The 22,470-nt window shown below is 40.8% G+C and overlaps 1 protein-coding gene across 1 annotated transcript; it reads right to left on the bottom strand.

The window, feature by feature from the left end:
- Positions 1–3,723: 3,723 nt before the first annotated feature.
- Positions 3,724–22,183, bottom strand: EED (embryonic ectoderm development). Its single transcript, XM_050903499.1, has 12 exons — positions 22,061–22,183; positions 19,121–19,273; positions 13,719–13,811; positions 11,647–11,712; positions 10,777–10,902; positions 10,577–10,658; positions 8,913–9,004; positions 7,845–7,978; positions 6,604–6,709; positions 5,654–5,812; positions 5,131–5,204; positions 3,724–4,058 (listed from the first exon to the last, which is right to left on the bottom strand). The coding sequence occupies exons 1-12, from the start codon at positions 22,181–22,183 to the stop codon at positions 3,932–3,934; spliced, it is 1,335 nt and encodes a 444-aa protein (XP_050759456.1). The 3' UTR covers positions 3,724–3,931.
- Between the last annotated feature and the right edge of the window lie 287 nt (positions 22,184–22,470).

Consider the following 22,470-nt stretch of genomic DNA (forward strand, 5'->3'; position numbering starts at 1 on the left):
GAGGCAAATTTAAAAATATAAGCAGCACAAATGCAAATATGTGCTGTTTATGCTGAAACAGCAATACTGTTTATGCTGAAACAGATGCAAAATCCATGAAAAGTAGTCAAAATTCTAATTAGGCAGAGGGCTTTTTTGTAGTTTTGTTTGTTTTCAAAAAGAGTCATGATAATGAAATGAACCAAGTATTTTTCTGGCGCACAGATCCTCTCCTATGCTGACAGCTAAGCATTCTCAGCCGAGCCTGAAGCCTTCCCTGCAGCGCTTGTAGAGGAAGTACATTTCTTGACTTTCAGCCATGGGACCGGAGCTCCCCAACATAATCAGCGGTGAAAAAAAAAACCCAGGAGAGCATGAAACACACCAAAGAAAACATGCACTCCTACATATACTAGGAAGGGCAAATTCAATCCACATTTGCATGAAATTCTTTGGCTTAAAAGTAGAAGCCTCAAGAAGAACCTGATTTAAAATTACATTGTGGTAACACTTTTTTTTTTTTAATTCAGTCACCACCAGATGGAGTAAAACCCCAGCAAACATGACCTTAATCTGAGGAGGAGAGACCTTTCTAACTGAACCACTGATTTAACAATCGGGAATCTGTTTTCTACTTCCAGCTGTGCTACAAACTTTCTTGCTGACTCTGGGCAAAGTCTCTGCCTAAAAATTAGGACTGTAGTCCAAGCCAATCGTTTAGCCAATTTCTAAGTCTCTGAAAGTTGGTGGAGAAACACAAGGACCTCCAGGTACCTCTTCTCTCCAGCTTATTTTTTTTATGAAGGGATGAAAGATGAATCTCTTTGGAGAGATACTCAGTGTGCAACAGTGGAAGGAAACGGCGACTTTCCAACTTGATTGTCCTCTTCCCGCAGAGTTCATACAGAACAGACATCTGTAACGCTTGCAGCCTCCTGAAACAGTTTCCTGGCTGTACTGCAAGTGTGAGTCAGGAGATTGGAGCCAGGCAGAGCCTGACTTTCCCTCTCCCTCATCTGCCTTTTGCTGAGATGGGAAACAGAAGGAGCCGACTACAGAATTTGTCGAAGAACAGAACTACAGGTGGCTTGCAGACAATGGCAAAGAGCACGTGTTAATGTCTTTCAGGATATTTTTGGTAGGTTTCTCCAATACTAGGGTCAAACCACACTTTTGCTGAAGAACGTGGGCACTAGGGCTCTCAAGGTGTGTGGGTGGGCACAGTTTCAGCTTACACAAAGGTATATATTAAAAGGTTAAAGGTTTTGGAGAACACTAAACTCTTCTTCTTTAAATTCTTTTGCAATGATTATAACTTTACTAGCTCTGTATCTTCCACAAGATGCACAATAAAAATAATTTGATTTGTCCCTTTTTTTAGTCTAGAACTAGGCAACTCTAGGAAGAAAACACCCCAATGAAATAAATACACAACTTCTATGTTCACTTGAGCTTTTTGCATCTGCATGTTGAAAAGGAGGAGTTTTTTTCCCTTGTGGCGTATATTCAAGATATTATTAATCCTAAAAGCAGATGGGGCTGACTGCTGTGAAGGAGAACTTTTTCCTCCCCATGGCTTGCTCCAGCTCTACTTTTGCAAGTTCACATTCTCTAGTTCTTCCCTTCATTAGCACCTTGAATCTAATTTCAGCTCGATCCAGGTTTCTCAGGGCAAACCTGCTGGAACATTTGTTGGCATTTTAAGAGAACAGACTTCAGCACATTCATAAGTTAATACAAAAATGAAAGCTGACGCTAACTGTGTTAAGCCTTTCTCTAGTCAAGCACCACCCTTCCTTTCCTTCCTCTCAAACAGAGCAGCTCATTTGTCAGAACGTACCACTTACATACCAAAAAACCCACCGTGGCTGAGAAATCCCTCCTGCTTTTGTATCCCATTTCACTCTCAGCCCTGGACATGGGAAAACACAGAAGATCTAGTCGAACAGCATGCTACCGTAAAGCATCTGCAAAGGCTAAATGGTACCAGCCTCCAACCCAAGTGTTCTCAATACAGTTTAGCTCATCTGATCAAAGCTCTTTCCTTGAAGGCTGTAGGAAGCCTGAGCACTCCCACTGCCTTTTTGGAGCGCTCTCCCAACCGCATCCTCACCCCCACAATTTTGCAGACTCTGCCAACCCCACATACTTTCCACAGAATGCACTATGAGGTATACGGGCCAGCGCTGTTGCATAAACGCTGGTTCATACCGTGCCAGCAGTTCTGTAGAAAGAGAGGTTAAAAACAGCCTCCAAGCTCCAGTCTCGCCTGTCGTCTTTTCCAGCTAATTTGTGTTCAACTCTGCAGGTATTTCAGCCTCCTCCCTCCAGCACTCAAGCTCGTACCTGGTTCTGCCTGACTCTGTGGTTTTATACTTGGCTTCCCGATCGTGTCCCCATGATCAGTAGTCAAGGGCACCCCTTCCGAGAACGATCATGCTGGCCACTTGGCTTGTGCAAGAAAAAGAAGGTCCAGAATCCAGCTCAATTGAACACTAGTTTTGGACAGACCTGTGCTACAACGGTACTACCACACCTCCCCATTAGTAAGGACAAGCATTTAAAAAAGAAAAAAAAAAGGATTAGAAAAATCATATATTACAGACTAAGACTTGTAAACTGCTTGCCAGTTCTGGACTTCATTTTTTGCAGGCTCCCAAGGAGACAAATCAAAACTGGCTTAGTCATATTACTTCAAACTGAACATGTAGTTTATCTAAACAGAGCATTTACAAGCTTCCCAAACTGTAACAAACAGGAAAAAGCAATATCCTGAAAGATGAAAGTCAGATATGCACTGAAGAGGTCAGTAGCAGACAGGACTACTTAACTTAATCTACTGATCAAAAAAAGCACTATTACGTTGCCAATGATAGTGTACTTGTATTTATATAATATCCTAATACATTCTTTTCAAGTAATGTGTTATGGTGAAGGGTAAGAAGAGCACAGTAGGAAAAATGTATGTAAATAGCTCAGTTTCAGTAAATGTTACTAACCTTCTTCCTCGTTCAGGTACACACAGCTATTGTGCAATGTCTTGGACCACTTCCAGAATACAAACACTAACATTTCAGCTATACGCTGACAAGATATACACAAGTGTTTTGAACACAGATTATCACTGTTAATGATATCTGCCATCCCCTTTCATTTTTATTAATTGTACATATTTTAAACCTATATGAAATAGTATTGATTTTAGAATTCATTATTCCTAGGGCAAGTAAAACATTGATGAGGCTATTTGGGGATACTGACAACAGAGGCAATTAAAATATATTTCCAATAACCAACTTTTTGATTTAAGATAATCGCAGTAACTAAACAGCCAGAATTCCAACAGCAGAGCAATGTGATCCACAAAAAAAAAAAAAAAGCCAGTAAAGTTTTTTCTCCTAATCTGTAACAGAAATGGTGAAAAACACATCCCAATTTGTGTTTATTAAAACTTAATCAATTTCAATGTGCAACTAACTTAAGGAATAAGTTCAAAATACATTTAGCAGTGATTTAACATTTATTTATACTCTATTCTTAAGTGTAGTATTTCCTTTGTGTGGTCCCTGGATAATATTCAATAGCTTCATTAGGTTTTCAGTCAAAAAGGCACAAATATAGCTGCAAGCATACACATACCAAATTTCTAGCACATTACCGTATATTTATGTGATAGCTGTATGCAAAGCAATTTCACAGGCCATAAGTGAAAGCTCATTGTGGGAAATAATTAAAATGGACAATTCAGAAAACTTTACAAAAATACTTCTTTTTATTAAAAGCAGCAATTTCAAGCAGAACAATACACAGAATGTAAACATCACTAAGTTCAGCTCCAGCCTGCCGAACCTTCGAGAAAGTCTACACTAAATGCATCTACCGTACTAGCGAGTTAACAGACTGTATTATAATTTGAAAATATATTTTCTACTTTGAATTAAGAAAAAGTAATTTATCGTAGTCTGTCCCAGCGCCAGATACTGGCATCATCACACACAGCTATAAGGATACTACTATCCCTGCTAAAACTGGTTTGTCGAATGGCAGCAACACATTTAGGATGGGTAAGAGTCGTACACCTACAAATAAAAGAAAATTATTCAGCTGCAACGTTAAATCTGCACTTGCTACTACGTTACGGAGCGCTGTTTCACCAACCTCTTCCTTATGTGACCTAGGACAAACTGAAGGGCAACAGGATTATGCCCTTCATGATGTATTTGTATTCCAAATGTGGACTTGGGAAAGCAGTAATTTCCTGTTCACCCACCGCCGTTTCTCATCCACCCAATTTTCACTGAAGCACTGACTGAAAGCTTATTGAAGTCCTAAATAATGTGATTCATCATCAGTGTTCTTTCCCAGTGGTTAGGAATAAAATATTGTAATCGGGTGATTAAAGACTGCAGTATTTTCAGGAACTTCATGTGTGTCTGCGTGTGTGTATATATACACACATAAACATGTATTTATATAGATTATATTTTATATATTATATAAGTATATATAATTTATTATATAGTGTATACACAAATATAATACATATTATTTATATACATAGTGTATATACATTTTATACACCTATTATATCTATAAATAATATATACATTATTTATTATTTATTTATATCTATTTGTATGTTTTTATAGAGATACATATATAAATTTATATATAAAGACCTGCTGTAAAATTTCCTGGCTACACAGGTGAGGAACTAGAAAGCCATACTGTGTTCTCCACATTATGCTCATAGCTAACCTTTATACTCTCATTACTCTAGTCCTTTCACCTATTTCTCCTTTGTCACGTGCTACGCCCACCTAGCACATCTTCTCTTAATCGCTTTGTAAATTTTCCACCTAATTAGTTTGTAAGCTCTTTGAGGAACAAATTGTCTTTTACTGTATCTACATATGGTGCCCAGCACAATCTGATTGGGGCCTCTTGGCACTACTGTAATATAAATAATAAATCAGTAAAAAATGATAAATGTTAACCTTCAGGGGCTCCGAATGTTTATTTACCTAGTAGTTAAAATGGAAAGTGACTACTACTGTTAAAGGATTTCTATAGTTATCAGTAAAGGAAAAAGGAAAGTACCCCAACTCCCTGTCTTAACAAAAACAAAATTAAAAAAAAGTAAGCACTCACTTGGCTTTATGAGGATCCTCTATTTCTAAATCCCAAACATAAAGTTTGCCAACCTGATTGCCCAGAGCAAGCATCTTTAAAGGAAAGCAGAGAATACAGAAGTTTCAAAATACTATCTCAAAGAATGGCAGTCAGAACTTTATAAAAGCCTTACAGCTGATAAATTGTGTGTGAATGTTTGAACATGAATGACTTAATGAGTTTGCTGGAGGGGCTAGAAATGCTATAAAATTTGCCTCCTTTCTTCCACTTTATTATTCACCTCTGCAGATGGGGGAGGAAGATATCAGTAAACATACCCTTGATGGAAAATAAATATTTATTTGGTGGAACTTTTTCCACCAGGCAGAACCAAGAATGAAAAATCTGGAGCTCCTCCAGTTTCATACAAAGTCCCTTGCAGCAAATCATTCTGCTTCTCAAACATCACACCACATGAACGAAGACTTCCTACGCCCATAAATATTGAATCAATGAAAAGTTATGCACCTTCAAATACAGCAAAGTCAAAGCTCACACATACCTTTTGCCAGAAATCCATTGAAAACCTCATGTACCATATATCACACTGGCTGTAATCAAATCTCCCAAGTATGGTCACATTTGACTCACTGGGCTTGATTTTATCTATATCATCTTCCATTTTGCCAGGTTTCCAGCACACAATGGCATTTTCACAAGACTAGGGGGAAACAATGAAAAAAAAAAATCACCTATATTTACAATTTATATTGCACATTCAGTCTAACTATAATTATAACCAAATATCTCATCTCACAGCTTCCCCAATAACATTAAAAAAAGTACAACTGAAAATCTCACCTCTGTCCTTAGATCACAGCCACATCACCAACAATACATCGCTGCCCACCGCTGGGAGCCTGCTGCCCTCACAGCTTTGCCAGGTAACAGGGCTGCAGGAGCCCTCCCTCACCCACTTCAGAGGAAGTCAACCACATGTGCTCAAACACACTTTCATGAGCAGTTTAAATTAACCTTGATTTGAGGATTGTTCACCCAATCCCCTTGACCAACAGGACCCTGCACGCACCAATTTCTAGCAACGAGGCAGTTGGACCACCTCGTTTAATATCTGCAAGCAAATGTTACTACTGGACACAACACATTAATCAAAGTTACTCCATTATGGAAACCCTCTTTTCTCCCTTTAGCAGCAGGACCCCTCATCGGTATCTATATATTCTCTTTCTGTACCTTCCATGCAGATTCTGGGTAGCTGGTATCCCTGTACTTTTAGCAGAGGTACAGCTGTAGTAATAATTTTACTTTTTTAAGTACAAGCTGCTTATCCACACACCCTGACAGCTGACAAAATTCACAATAGACTCCATAAAATCATTTGACACAGCATAGTCATTTAACCTAAGACCCAACGTTAGTAAAACTTGTATTGTTTAAGATCCTCAAAACAAGCAAATAAGAGTAATGTAGCTGAAAAAGCTGCAACATTACCTTGGAAAGAATTAGATCTCCCAACCATCGTACACAGTCAACATAGTTTCTATGTATGTCTCTCGTAGAAAAGTCAGGAAAGTGAATTTTCTGGGAAATAAAAGGCCTATGGAGAAAATTGCCAAGTGAGGTTCAGAGAAACACAGAAGCACAAGTCTAATTTTTAATGGCCAGTTTTAACGTATCTTGATGTTCAAAGGACAAGCCTGTCTTTTTTGTTTTAACAGTTTTATAACAAAGTATATTTTGTATGCTGCTTTTTTTTAATAATAATGAGAACAGTCCCTGTTTTCATTCTCATTCCTAATGAAATAACTAGTTTCCCATGTACAAGACTGTGCAGAGATAGTGCTGAGCAAAACCACTCCTTCAGATGCTGAATACAGCTCCTGTTGCCAAATACTTCAAAAACCAATTAAAGCTGTTTTCCTGATGCTGCTTCTGCAACATCTAAATTGTTAAATAGAAATGCACACTATTAAAAAAAAAAAATCATCATTTTAAAAAAGGCACGCTAAAAAAGCATCATTTAATATTTGGTAACATTACCAAAAAAAGCGAGAGTATTTTCACAGCTAGTCTCATTGCTGAACACGTTCAGTGTGTTTTAGACTCTTCAATTCTCTCAATGGTTTAACTGGAAGTTAAGATTAAAAAGTTGAGGAACTTCATAAAGGAGGATTTATCTATCATGTATCTAATTGCTATGTTTACTTGACAATTTACTCATATCTGAGGTCAGATCAGAGAATGATGAAAATTAAGGTCATTACTACATAAACATTTTTGTCCCCGCCCCAAAGTCAAATAACAGATACAATAATTAGTAATAACTACTCAATATAAAACTATTTGCTACATTTAATTACACGGATTTTATTCTTTCCTAGAAATTTTGAGGTGAGGGAAAGAAAAGCCATTGACATCTTGAAACACAGTGAAATACAAGCTTTAATTAAGAATGATAGAGATAATAATTCCAGACATTTTCTAGTCAAGCAGATAAGAAATAATTAAAATATTTAAAAATAAAAGTGTCAGGACTTTAAATCTGAATTCAATAAAACTCTACCGAAGCAAACATCAATAAGACACATGTTCTAGAGAGATTCAGTATCCAGCACAATCCCCAAGTCACTCACTATCCCCAAGAACTCCCCATTTGGATAGGAATTAACCTGGGCCATTGATGAGAATATTCACGTTTTGCAAAGACAGCCAAGAAGATGAAGACTACGTACCTGTTGGTTTTATTTGGGTTGTACTCATAAGACTCTTTGATGGCATTTATCATTCTCTTGGAATTAATCCTCCAGAGTTTTAGAGAGTGATCCATCCCACAGGACATGATTTTTTCACCAAGAAGATCATAATCCTATGTATATGAAATAATTTTGAGGACCCTCAGCCTAAGCTGCATTATATCAACTCAGATTTTATTCCATCATTTCCATCAAAACAGCATTTTTGGCTTAGAGAATGCAATAAAACTGTGTATTTCAAATAGAAAAATACTAATAACTTAATCCTGCTCACTGCAAAGAAGCACAGTATCTTAATAATTATATTTACTCTCTCTCAAGAAAGACAGGCATATTCAACAGCACTGACAGACAATGAATCTACTGCTAGTGCTCCCCCCTCAGTAAATTCCCTAGTTCTCATTTTATGGAGCAACTTTGGCAGAATTCCAGGGCTACGACATGGGTGACGACTATTTAGAACCACAAGGGAATAATACAGTGTCAGGTTTCATACAGATGCACCCCTCACCTTTCAGGTCACGCAACAGGAATGGAAACAGTTCTTAAGAGCAGCGTATTAGAAGTCAACTATTCTAGTTGCTATTTGCTGGGTACCAGTGTCTGTTCACAGCCACTGAAAAGCAGCATAACTCACCTGAAATAACTTCTTTCCTTCACTACCATGTCTCTCAAGGCTTATTTGTTCTTGCTGCTTTGGCTTCATAAGACCTCAAGAACTTCAAAAGTGGGACCATCATGAAAACTTTTTACTGTTTCTAGCCCCACTGAGCTCTATTTTGTTTACTTCTAGGCTGGACTGTGAGAAAACTAGCTATTGAAAGACACAGAAAGTGAACACCTGTCCTGTATATTGAGAGGTGGCCAAATCAATCAAACCACCTTAGATTTAAACTTGTCTATCCCCTTAAAACAGTATTTATGCACTTCAGGGTTTTTTTAAGTAGGTATAATATCAAAACAGTGCACAAGAGGATAAAAAGTTGCATATTGTAGGCTTACTACCCTTTGTAAATCTAAATCACTGCCCCACAGTCTTCCACTTACTGCACTTAACACCTCATCCCTGTGCCCTTCTACTCCTCCAAATATTGCAACCAGCGTGTCTGTCTGGATGTTCCACAGTCTCAATGCATGATCTATAAAGAACAAATAAAATTACATGCTGCTTTTTATATGTACATATGAATAATATATTTCAGCTTATCTACTTTCAATAACAGGTGTTCATGTAAACATCAGAAAGGCACTTAATTCTTCTTCACTTGTAAGAAACAATGGAGCTGCATTAACTAAAATTGCCATTACAACTAAACTATTGTTAGAGTAATTCTGTAATTGAGAAAGTGTGCCCACCCCCCGCCCCTAGGGACAGCTTCTAACAAAAATACACCTGGATCTTTAGATCATCCGAAAAGCAAAGAAGAGTCTGATCTTGGACAAGTATGCTTTTATTGAGTCTTATCTCAAAAATAATTGTATATATCAAAAAATGCTAGAATTCCTTTCAGCCATTCTTACATCAGCATTCAGAGAAGTTTTGATTTTCCATTTTTTTAATCTTTAAGAACCACAGACTGTAGTGATGGGAGAAACTGTTTCTATAAACAATATGTACTCCAAAGTCAATCGGACTAATCCACTTGTTTAAAGAAAGTTTTAATAATTTCTAAAGAAGAACCTCTACTCTATTTCCCATTTGGAAATGGGAACCTCGAGTGTATTTCCCTTTTGGATTCCACAAGTACACTGCACTGAATTACAGCAACACCAACTGGAAGGCCACACAGTCCCAAATATTTTCCTCTTTTTCTGCTCATCTCTCAGCCAAGCACTTCTGAGACTCCAGTATTCTGCTGCCTCATGCCCTCTTGGAGATAGTACCTGGTGCAGAGACTGCACATTAAAACTTGTAGTACTATGGCTGATGTCAAAATGTTAATAAAAAGAGAACCTAAAAAATACACAGAACTCAAGAAATTCAACGTTACAGACCCACAGACCAAACTTGACAGTTGCAAGAATCAGAGAGGTTCCCAACACCTATTCTCATGTAGCTTCATCAGTAACACCAAATACGCTAAAGTCAAAAGTCCTCTTATGTGAACGTTTCCAACTCGAGCATTCCTGAAGGCTTGCTCTTGCGGCAGATCAAGTATTTCCTTATTTAACAAAACAGTCAAGATTAGGAAGTTGTGACTGTTTAGACGTTCTGGACAAGCCCATAAGACACCATACCAAAAACTCACTTCTCCCTTCACTAATATGCTTTTTACACGAAGGCCAATTAAAGTCAGAGCTGCTCCTGAGCGACAGAGAATCGGCGTTTTCCCCATGAACACAGTGGTGAATGCCGTCTGCGACATTAAGACATCCCCACTAGATGGCAACATGATTCAACAACTGAAAAAAATTTAACTCGACTGTTAGAAAGGAAAGAGCAACCCCAAAGCTCATGTTTCTTCTTTCCTAAAAGCAGCACTGTTCACAATCCCTTTGCACCACAGGCGGATTATGTTTATTGTAGGCCATGGATTTAATATGTACAAGATATATAGCCATAAAAGAGCAAGATTTGCTCTAGACTTTCAAGGTAAACTTGTTCAGTGCCATTCATAAAAAATTCATGGAGGTTTTGGCCATTTTCAAGACCAAAATCCAATCCAAAGTATCCTGATTTATACAAAAACAAAAGAGGCTTTTTTCCTCACCTTTGCTTACAGATAAAAGGAGATTTGGATCTCTTGGATGGAATTTCAGTTCATTGATTGCATTTCCATGGCCCACGTAGTGCTGGGATAGAATTCAGAGACCAAGTTATCATTTCCCCTCATGTTTACACGTACTTAGAAGACATAAGTTTCATGCCTTACTGAAACGCAAGCTGTATCTCGAAGTTTGGAGCACTCACCTTTATGCACTGCATTGTAATAGGATTAATTATCCTAATAATACCCCTGGACCCTGCCACAGCCAGAAGAGGATGGCTTGTATTGCTATCATATGTCCACGCACAGGTATAGAAATTTTCATCTGCCTACATCATCTCACATTAAGGAACACAGAAGAAACAGGAGATTTTGGGGGTTTTTTAAACAAGGTGATTTTTTTTTTTTAAGTAAACTTGTTGCTATTTTCTGCAAGTACCCAGGAGTCTCTGCTGGACCCAATAAGAAAAAGATACATATTTGATTATACATCTGCAAATTCAAGCAACATCACCTTTTCTATAGATGCCAATTTCCTCACTTCTGTTCCATAACATACAAGGAACACCTTCTCTCTTGGCATCACTTTTCAACCTCTTTCTCCAAATCATCCGAAGATTGGGCATAAAATGAGGATGAATCAAGACCGAGTTCACAAGTTATTGACTTGTGTACTGCAAATGATCAACGCAAGTTATTACCACTTCAGAGCATGAAACATAATTCTTAGGCTTTAAACGCAGTTCCAGTTCACAGGGAAACAGAGACCACTGTAAAGCAGTGAATGTGAAACATTACACAAATATTAGTGTTGGGAAGACTAAACTGATGGAGAATCAGTTTTCAAATATTTTAATACAGCATGGTCCATGAGTCTGCGTTTTTAATATTTTTTCAACAGGAGGGACTCTAGGATGTGGGAAAGAGGTAAGACTTGGACCTAACATAAGGAATGTGCCACATGAGCAAAGTATTAAATCACAGACAAAACCTTCACATACTTTTTCCTACAAAGCCTCTTCAGTTTTGATAAACAGGAAGCAAACAAGTGGCTTTTTAACTTAAAAGGATACGTCAGCATCCACGTACGACTGCAACAGACGGATTTCACCTTGGGAATGACATTCATATAAAGTAACCTGGAGAAAAAAAAGAAGTGGGAGAGATTGTTGCTTACTTGTGATATTTCAGAAGGAAATCACATGCACCCGTGTATTCACTTCCTGATGAGGAGAGGTAGTGTGCCTTTATGGTTTAGATCTCATCCATCATCTGTTTGTTTCCAACAGGTGGAAATGGTTTGATAAAAGAATGCTCACAACAGTTTCAGTAAAGCACCACTCCAGGACTTGTCAGCAGTCCTTCCCAGATATTTAAATCTATTATTTGAATTGTCTTAGTAAGATTAAACTCTATTTGGAATTAGTTACTGCAGCCATCTGTATTGGGTTTGCATGGCAAGGTTTTGGTAGCGGGGGGCTACAGGGGTGGCTTCTGTGAGAAGCTGCTAGAAGCTTCCCCTATGTCTGATAGAGCCAATGCCAGCCGGCTCCAAGACGGACCCACCACTGGCCAAGGCTGAGCCCATCAGCGATGGTGGTAGCGCCTCTGAGATAACAGATTTAAGAAGGGGGAAAAACAAAACCCAGCAATTGCAGCCAGAGAGAGGAGTGAGAATATGTGAGACAAACAACTCTGCAGACACCAAGGGCAGTGAAGAAGGAGGGGGAGGAGGTGCTCCAGGCACCGGAGCAGAGATTCCCCTGCAGCCCGTGGGGAAGACCATGGTGAGGCAGGCTGTCCCCCTGCAGCCCATGGAGGTCCATGGTGGAGCAGGTATCCACCTGCAGCCTGTGGAGGACCCCACGCCAGAGCAGGTGGATGCCCGAAGGAGGCTGTGACCCCGTGGGAAGCCCACGCTGGAGCAGGCTCCTGGCAGGACCTGTGGCCCCATGGAGAGAGGAGCCCAGGCTGGAGCAGGTTTGCTGGCAGGACTTGTGACCCCGCAGGGGACCCACGCTGGAGCAGTCTGTTCCTGAAGGACTGCACCTCGTGGAAGGGACCCATGCTGGAGCAGTTCATGAAGAACTGCAGCCCATGAGAGGGACACCCACACTGGAGCAGGGGAAGAGTGTGAGGAGTCCTGCACCTGAGGAGGAAGGAGCAGCAGAAATAACCTGTGATTAACTGACCCAAACCCCCGTTCCCCGTCCCCCTGTGCTGCTGGCGGGGAGGAGGTAGAGAACTCAGTAGTAAAGTTAAGCCCAGGAAGAAGGGAGGGGTGGGGGGAAGGTGTTTTAAGATTTAGTTTTTATTTCTCATTATCCTACTCTGATTTGATTGGTAATAAATTAAACTAATTTCCCCAAGTCAGGTCTGTTTTGCCCATGACGGTAATTGGTGAATGATCTCTCCCTGTCCTTATCTCGGCCCCTGAGCCTTTCGGTATATTTTCTCTCCCCTGTCCAGCTGAGGAGGGGAGTGATAGAGCGGCTTTGGTGGGCACCTGGCACCCAGCCAGGGTCAACTCACCACACCATCTCTAACATGACTTGGTCTTTCAATGAGCCATTGATACGTTGTTTAATCTTAGTAACTTTTGGTAACTGCCAGGTGGAACAAACCTGGAAATGAAAGGCTTCCTTGTTTATTCACACCACTTGCATAGAATGCACTTCAGGAGTTATTTTCAAGACTGAAATGACATAGATCCTTGTTCAGAAAAAGCCTATAAATTCACTCCACACAGGCCATTAATTTAGCTACTGAGCTGCCTGGCATCATTGCAGACACTTCTCATCCCATTTTAGAGCATATGACCTTTTGGAAACAATAACATCTGAGTAGAGTAATTTTAGCGAGAAGATACATTTACGCACCTTTCTTCCTTATCCCATGTTTATATTACTGAAGGATTTTTTTCTTTACTATATAGGCTAAATTCCCCAGTAACTAACATATGACTTCATAAAACAATCCAGAGGATGCAACTCTCCCAGATAACAGATGCTACACACCTCAGAAATAAAGCTTTCTATATGAAGCATCCTGTGCCCGTACTAAACACGGGTAAAAGGATTGGTTGAAAAAAAGAATGCAAGCAGAACCACACGGAAGGACTTATGGTTAAAAACAGATTACTCACTCTGTTGCTGCCTACAGTGGCAAAAACGAGAGGATCACCTTCTTTACTGTGCCAGTTAAACTGGACTCCAAACAAAGGCTGACCATGGTCCTCCTGTAGATGTAAAGTAAGATTAGAGACAAAAAAAATAAAACCCACAGGCATATTATTTCTGTGAAATTCAGCTGTGGTGGTAAACTGTTTAATTGACTTTTTCCTCCTCAAACTACTGCGTTCACATCCAGTATAAGTTCAGACAGTGAACAGTTAAAAAGAACAGTTTTGTAACATCACGTTTTAACTTGGCTGTCTTAAGGGAGGTTAAAAGAATATTCTGACACCCCTCCTTTCTTCCCCCACCAAGCTTTTAAAAAGTGAAGGGGAAGAACTGTTGTCTCACAGTTATGGCCAGAAGCTGGCAGAACTCCTGAGTTGTATTTGCAGCTCTACTACTTTGTTTTGCAATTTTCAACAAGGCAACTTCTGCATCTAAGGCCACATCTACATGCATTTTATATTGTTACAATTACTTCCACACAAGGATTTACAACTTCACAGAGAATTATCAGGACAGAGAAGGATTATACTGGTATAAGGGTGGAGAAGGGCCACATTTAACTATTACAGCACAGTTAGGTCTTGCAACTCTATCACAGACACGATGAACTCTCTCCAGCACGTCACAATGCTGCTGCAAAGTTCATGTCTACGAAGTGTTTCCAGATCACCTTCACAGTTACCAGAGAAATGCCAAGTATTATTTTTATACAGCTTACATCAGTTTAATAGAGAAAAAAAAAGAAGCAGATATGTTTATGAATTGTGATGAATATGGTGGTGCTTGTTAATAATTGATAACAGTATTTTGGCCTGTCCTGACAGGATGTTTTCAGTAAGAATAATGTTCATTAAAGTGCCTCCCCACAGGGGACTGTCTGGGACAGTGCAGGCAGGAAGGAAGTGTCTCATGACGGCTGTTAAGCAGCCTTCAAATGGCAGTGCTTCTCAGAAACAACACGAGAAATATTAGCCCTGGCAGCTCTGGCCTACCCAAGAACCAAAGAATAAATTTGAGGAGGGGGTGTGGGTGGGGAGTCCAACACTACTCAGAAAAAGAAAAGTAAGGAAGCCTGTAAGACTTTAATTTAAATTAAGCATTATTTACTGAGAAAGGCAGTATCTGTTATTAACAGAAATAGCTAGAAGAGCTAGCAAGAGAAGGGAGAAAAAAATCTTTCAGAGATGAAGGCCGTCCTGCAATTCTTAAAGAGAGGTAACAACTTTCAAAGCTGAATACAGATTAAAAAGAATTGTTCAAAGTTTAACTCGAAGTATTACCCATCATAAAATGAAAGGTAGCAAGTAGCAAGGTTATTAGTGACCCCAGGACAAAAGGAAAAAGCAGGTATTCAGCATCTGTAAAGCATTATAGTTTAATTAGAGATGAAGAATGAGGAAAACTGTATGCCATAAAATTGCACACACAAGGCCATGATTTTTAGTGTCCGATAAAGTTACGAATTTTACTTTCCAGGCTTATTTTTTGAGTGTATTTAAGTCTTCCTTGAAAAGAATGGCTGAGAGGTCAAATACAGAATACTTAAAAAAAAGATTTTCCACTAATAATTAGTTGGTTTTGAATTTCTGTGTGAAAGAGTTCCTGCTGGTGAATACTGAGGGCTTTTGACATACTGCATGAAGGTAACACAGGTAAAATGCATGGATTCTTACTGCTTTATTACAGCGATATATTAGCAGGTTTTGCGCTTGTTTTTCTGGAATAACCTTGTTCTCTGTCACGTGCACTGTTTCTGATAAATTTACTGAAATGGGAAAAGTGAAAAGGAAGATGTTTTTCCCCCTCAAGATAGGATATTTTTCCAGCATAAGTTGTGATAAGTTTGTGATTTTCTAGGTAGGACCCAGACTAGGGTGATACGTAATAAGTAGACAGATACAACAGAGGGCGATACTGTTTCTATATTTCTATATTTGAGTGCATACCTGAAGTATTTAGTAAGCTTTTTCAAAGACAACCTATTTCCCTGGAAAAATTACTCTGCAAGACAAATGTCTTTAGACTACTTACATCATCCGCACTTCATTCCTCATGTTGAGTGCTACAACCTCCAAGAGCCTGACCGTACATATCGCAGTTTTTCTGGTGTTTAATGGATGAAGGAGTCGGGCAGAGGCCCTTGCAGAAAGTCACTAGGGCGTCTGAAGAAGTTATGCTCACCTCATTTAAACTACCATCATCCTCACTGGTCAGAGACAGCACATAGCTATTTCGATAATACTTGTCCGCTCTAATTTTTATCCCAAGTGCTAAACAATGAAGCACATTTTTAAAAACATTATACTCTTAGGTGCTGCACATTATGGTTATCCTGAGATGCCAAGTATGTCACGCAAATCTGACCACTGGTTTCTACAGACAGAAGAGTGACCCAGATGCTGGTCCAAAAGTAGACTTGTGAAATGCCATCTTGACCCTGGTATGAATAAAGGGCACAAAACCCAAAGTACTCGGGTTCTTCATGCACCAGAGAAAGAAGGCAGAAGATTGTTACAAAAGCAAATAAATAATCAATGGTTAGTTCTGCCCTTACTCATTCAACGTCAACTCAGGTTCAGTCAGAGAATAAGACTAGACCTGTTTTTAGACGGAAGGCAGTGAAGTAATACCATGCCAACACAAAAAATAATCACCTGCAACTACATGAACGCATTTCAATACGCTGTCACCCACACTGCCAGCGGGGAACCAACTGCCCACACATGCATTTCCAGATTTCAGAAGTGGAAGCAAGCCATTACTGGCAGTAGTTTTAGTCACCTCTCCTTCACACATCAACAAGCTAGAATCCTGCATGTGGTTGGTTACTGATTCCCAGCTCAGGGGACAGCAAGTAGAAGCTGAGACACAACACCAGACTGCTAACAACCACTGAGCCACATCCTAAGCAAGAGCAAAGGGTAGGGCAAATAATAGCATTGTTCTAAAGGGAGCACATCAAAGCAGAACACACATGGTTCTTTGCTGAAGGACCTATAAGCAAAACATATATGGATGTATGTGAGGATGTGCATCTGTTAGCTGTATATGCTCATTTATAAACTACATTTCCATTCAGCCCACAGAGAGCAAAGATTTTTCAGTACACCTTACAGTAACTTAGTACTGCAAAAAGAAAAAAAAAAGGCAGTTTTTTATTTCCTGTCATTTTCCAAGTTATATTTTTGTTTTCCTGATGCTTAAATTTCACCCAAAATAACTTCCACAGTAGTGTTTAAAAAGCATATTTAGCAAGCACCAAGTTTTTCAGGCTGAATCATAACCATTTAACATTCAAAGCAGACTGTAATGGCCATATTTCTTTGTTTCCCCAAGGAAAAAAAGTAAAAAGCAAAATAAGAGGGAAAAACAAGAGTAGGAAAGTGGAAAAACACATAATTTATACATCCCTAAAGAATATCAAAATTAATCTCCATGTCTTTAAATCATGTTGACTCTTCATTAATTTCAGTACCTGTACCTTACAGCATAGTTCAAAGGCATATAAACTATGCGATATATGATGTGATATCCAAAGAGTCACAAGTGTCTTTCCGAACCCATATACAACATTCAGTCGTTAGAGTTTATCTCCACAGTATCTGCAAAATTAGTATGGAAGAACAGGAAAAAGAAAAGAGGAGAGGCTTCCTCAAACATAAAGTAAAAAGAAGTTACTACATTTGGCTGCTACCTAGTCTTTGTATTAACATGCACATTTATTATTATTAGCATTAAATTCAGTTCAAAGAGAAATGGGAAAAAGAAGATAATAAAAATACCCCACTTAGCTGAAACGCTACATTTACACCCTCACAGCTTGATTCCACTTGCACAGGAATCTGTTCCCAGGCCCTGATCCAAATCCACAGAAGTCAGGGATTGCTTAACTTCATAGGGTGGTCTTTTGGGTCCCCTATAGTGGGGCCTGGGTTGAAACTGGGGTGAGGGAATATTCAGTTTTCCCAGAAGACACTTGAAAAGTACTAACCCCTTTGGAATATTTGGTCTACAGACAGAAAACAAATATACTTAGCAAAACTCAGAACTTGTTAAATGTTTGGGTGCCGAAAGGCCCACGCCTGTGTTTGAAGTATGACTTGAAGCCACAAAAAGCACTATCTGCGGGGGCAATTCATGCGAATCACAGAACAGCTGCCTACCTAGGTGAAAATGAAAGAACTTCCCTTCCTCCTACACCCTGAAAGGACTGGAGATAATTCTTATACTTCAAAAAACACATTAAGATCAACTTGTTTCCCAAATAACTTTTGTTATGAGCAAAGCTCATTTAGGAGGTTTCCATGCTCCAAACCTCTCCTCCCCTCCCGCTCAGCTACCCCAGCATTTCAGTGAGGCAGTCTGAAGCTGAAGTTCAGAAACAGCTACCTCAGCACAGCTCAACAGTTAAGCGTGGGGGAATGACAAAAACCTCTTAAAGCAATTCTGCAGAAAATATCCACTACGAAGCTGCACACATCCTCTTGTTAGCTAAATATAAAGTTTAACAAAACTCCCATCTCGTTGCAGACACAATCTTTTCTTTATTTAGAAATCTTGTAAAAATCAAATCAGATGGCATATTTACAGCTTTTGCCACATAAATATCCCACACAAGGCTGGGGAATCCTGACAGTGTAAAAGAATCAAAGAGAAAATTCATTCAGTCCACCATAGTCTGTCACCAGTGCAGAAGAAAACAATAATACCCTAAAACACAAGAACAGGGAGTAAAGACCATGAATCCACATCCCTTAACACCATCAGGTATTATGTGGGAAGATAAATATGACCTAGATCAGGTGCGAACACATAATCACAACACTCACGATAAATTAACCAAATTGCACTATAGAGCATTTATGACAATTGCCAGAGGACAGAAAATACATGATCTGGTAAGTGTGAGGAAAAAGATACTCCAAGATTGTTGGGTTGTTTTGTTGGGGTTTTTTTTAAATACATTTCAATGGGTAGAAAAATCTGTACAGGTTCTGTGCTTTGTATCAAGTTGTCACAGGTTTTGTTTTATTTGAATTTGTTTATCCAGTTTCTTATCTTTATCTCAAGCAACTACAGCTTCAATGAAATACATAATTATAACATATCACATGTAATTTTGCAAACCTGTACAAAAATTGGGTTAATTGCAGCACTACCTACTGTTTCCTATTTCTCAGTATCCTCTTTCTTCAAAACTTCAGCTATTCCAAATAAGAAAGGCACCTTCTTCAAATGAGCACGGAACATAATTGTATACAGATATTTAAAAATATCTATCCTGACACTGTCTCACAGTCAACATTAACATTACTGCCAGCAAGGGGTACACAGCATTCCCATGTTGAAGCTTGCACATACCTACCTTTAGGCTATTTACACATTTGAAGGAATATTTGCACTTCTTTGACTTCCATTTTCCTTTCCCCCAGCTTTTTCTTCCTGGTGCATTAGGAGTGTTTGTTGGTGTATCAGGGCGTTCAGTGTTAGTACCGCTTTCAATACTAACAGCATCATCCTGAAAACATTCAAATTATATAGAATGTAATAAAGATATCATTAACTGTTGTATAAATTCAACTAATTTTGCAGCACTTGGCCTTTTCACTTTGCCTTCTCCTCCATAAGGACAGAAGATCTCCTAGGACTTGGTGTTATTTAGATTCACGTATTTAAATCTATTACTAACATAATAGCATTCCTCCCTAGAAACAGAACATGAGTCACATGAGGACTAATCCAAGAGGGAGAGACGTGAACTGTGATCTAGTGAAGTTTCTTCAGAATACTGGTAGCTGCTCTTAAGAAAATGTCTAAAGATGAAGTGGTCGCTTTCCCTAGAAAACATCTTTGACATAGATGAAATGAGTACTTCTGAAGCACTGAAGGAAGAGGTTGTTTGTGTAAAAACACTATGCTTAGCCATACCAAGAATCTAACTGTTCTGAGACTTCTGTACACCCTCAGCAGCATCAGGCACAGCACAGTTCTGCAGTAAGTCAGCATTGCCACTAGAAGAGGAAGTCCCACCTCTCCCTCCTGCTCTCTCCTAGATACTTGCTTCAACTAAAAGCAAAGTTAAAAAAACCAACAAAACCAAACATAAAATTAGTTTGCTGTCTGATCAGCTAACTAATCCAACTGGCCCTCCAACCGTCAGCAGCCAGAGCTAAGGTAAGATGGGGAGAACTGAAAAAAAGGGGTGTGCAAAACAACCCACCCAGTCACCGAGCAGTTTTAGATCAGCTTTGGACAATTAACAAGAAACTACAATTTCATATGCAGTCTGACTGCAGGACACTACTCAAAAGGACATTTCTATTCCCAGCATCACCCATCACAACGTAATTCAACTTCACCCGCATCATAACTGGCAACCCTGTACTTCCATATGAGTAACTTCAGCTTGTTAAAAATCAACTTTTTTTTTTTTTTCTGGCAAGGCAGTCTGTTCACTTGGGGGGGAAAACAACTCATCCCACGGCCATGCAATTTCTGGATCTGAACTAAGGGAGACAGAGGCAGACAACAGCCTGTCACTGGAGGAGATTAAGTGTAACATGAAGCTGCATCAGGAGCTCCACTAGGAATATGGAATAAGGTCAGCTATAAACATTAATATGCCAGTTCCCACCAAACATTTATTCTTTGTCCCAGTTTCATATCTGTATCATCAGAAGCCGGTAGAGGTGTACCGGTCTTTGGTTGCCCAACAACTCTGAAAATCAGGACATCAGGAGAAAAAGGAGGAAAGACAACACACAGCCTCTAAGTGAACTGCCCAAACCTGGAGCCATTCCCTTCACGTTACACCCCTAAAAGAGCCAACCTTCCCTTAATGCGCATAACCGAGTTTAACAATTTTTACGTTTTCCAGTTTCTTCTCCTTCACTCTAAGGAATTTCAGAGCTTGCCAAATTCTCGTCTCCCAAGCGCCCTTGCTAATCACAGTCGTAATACTTCACCAGACTGAAGTTTTCTCTGAACTAGTCAGATATTGTCAATATAAGAACACCAGGTACCTGGTATGATGCAACTACAACACAACTGACAAACTTGCATCCAGGATACTTGTGGAAGAAAATGCACCCTTTTTCCAAATCAATACTATTCTGCCAACTTTTAAGCAGAATCCTGGCCTTTCAGGAGTAGTGGAGTCCAGTAACAAACTCCTGAAAAGGGAGTCCTTTCACCACTGAAACAGGTCACATTTTCAATAACCAGACAGACCACATCTGTGGTCACCGATAGCCTACAACAGACACCAAAGCAAACCTGAATGTTTTTGTCACCAAGTTACACTTAGATTCACAAATGCTGCTGAGCAGTAAAAAAATTCAGCAGCAGTGGTGCGCAGCACCTTGGACCTGCCTGTTGCATCACAAGCAGCACTGCCACAGTTTGTGGGGGATGTGGTCCAGATCCCTCTCTTTCTGGATAACTGCTCTAACCAGAAAAAAAACCCACACTGCATAAAGCTAATATCCAAATAACATCCCCCACTCAGTAACTACATAAAATAATCGCTAGGTATCTCAGATTAAGTTTGTTTTTGAAGTATCAAGCTATGCTATATCAGTCACGTTACCCTTGTTCTGAACGCTAGATTGTAGCCTAACTTAGAGATCGCAGTCCTCAGCCCCTGCTGCCTTCTGCTGACAGAAGCTCATGAGCACTATCCCCTACTCCTCATTCACCAAAGGGCTGCACACGTAAATTTATGCTGCATGTTACTCTGCAACGTGACGGTGAAGACACACGACGCAAAACTGCGAGAAAGATGGAAAATTTTGCTGTTTTGCAGCAAAAAAAAAAAAAAAAAAAGGAAAGTCTGACATTTTGAAGCACACTTCCGAGACACAGCCCGCTTAGAGTTTGGGCCTCAAATTCTCCCTCACCCACGTGGAGGAAAAGTGAGTGTCTCCCCCCGCAGACCCACGCTGGCCTCTCCCACCGGGGCCTCCCTCCAACGGCCCGTCGGCCTCGAGGGGCTGCCACCCAGCCGAGGCGGGCGGGCTGACACCCTCCTCTCCCTCTTCACCCGCACCTCCTCTCCCGCCCGGGATGCGCCCGAGCCCCGGCGGGGTCGGACGGGGACCTCGGCCCGCGGGACACCCCGAGGGGGCCGGCCCGGGAGGTGCCCTCATAGCGGAGCCCGGCGGGCGGGCGGGCGGCGGCCCCCCCCTCGCCTCGGCGCTCCCGCCCGCCACCGGCGCGAGGCCCCGCGGCCGCCGCGCGCGCGCGCGCTCCCGCCTCACCGCCCCTCCCCCCTGCTCCAGCCGCCTCCTCCCCCGCCCGGCCTCACGTTCTCGTCGCCGGATAGGTCCCCGGGGTTACTGTTCTCGTCGCTGCTCAGCTTCTGCTTCTTCGCCGGCATCTCTCCCGCCGATGCCACCGCCGCCGCCGGGGCTTCTCCCCGCTCAGACATCTTCCCCGCCCCCCACCCCGCCACGCAGCCGCAAAGCGCGGACGGGGAGGTCGAAACGCCTGCCGTAAAGCAGCCCCGCGCCCCGTTCCCCGGCCGGCGAGCGGCGAGCTGCCACACTGCTGAAAAAGCCCTCTTCCCGCGCCCGGCGGCGCGCGGCGCCTCAGGGGCTGCCGGCGCCTCAGGGGGCCGGTGGCTGAGGGGACCGCCCGGTATCTGCTCGCCTCGGCAGGGCTAGGCGTTAAATTAACCCGTCTTTTCACGGCTAGTGGCACTTTAGATCGCTGCTT

Source organism: Gymnogyps californianus, chromosome 1, assembly GCF_018139145.2.
Source record: "Gymnogyps californianus isolate 813 chromosome 1, ASM1813914v2, whole genome shotgun sequence".
In the NCBI taxonomy this organism is placed as follows: Eukaryota; Metazoa; Chordata; class Aves; order Accipitriformes; family Cathartidae; genus Gymnogyps; species Gymnogyps californianus.

Excerpts from the sequence above, each read along its gene's own strand:
- EED (XM_050903499.1), bottom strand. The coding sequence starts at position 22,183 with ATGTCTGAGCGGGGAGAAGCCCCGGCGGCGGCGGTGGCATCGGCGGGA. Across the intron at positions 9,005-10,576 it reads CCTTTTATCTGTAAGCAAAG|ATCATGCATTGAGACTGTGG; the intron begins GTGAGGAAAAAA and ends TGTTCTTTATAG. Across the intron at positions 5,813-6,603 it reads GAGATCTAATTCTTTCCAAG|TCTTGTGAAAATGCCATTGT; the intron begins GTAATGTTGCAG and ends GTTTCCCCCTAG.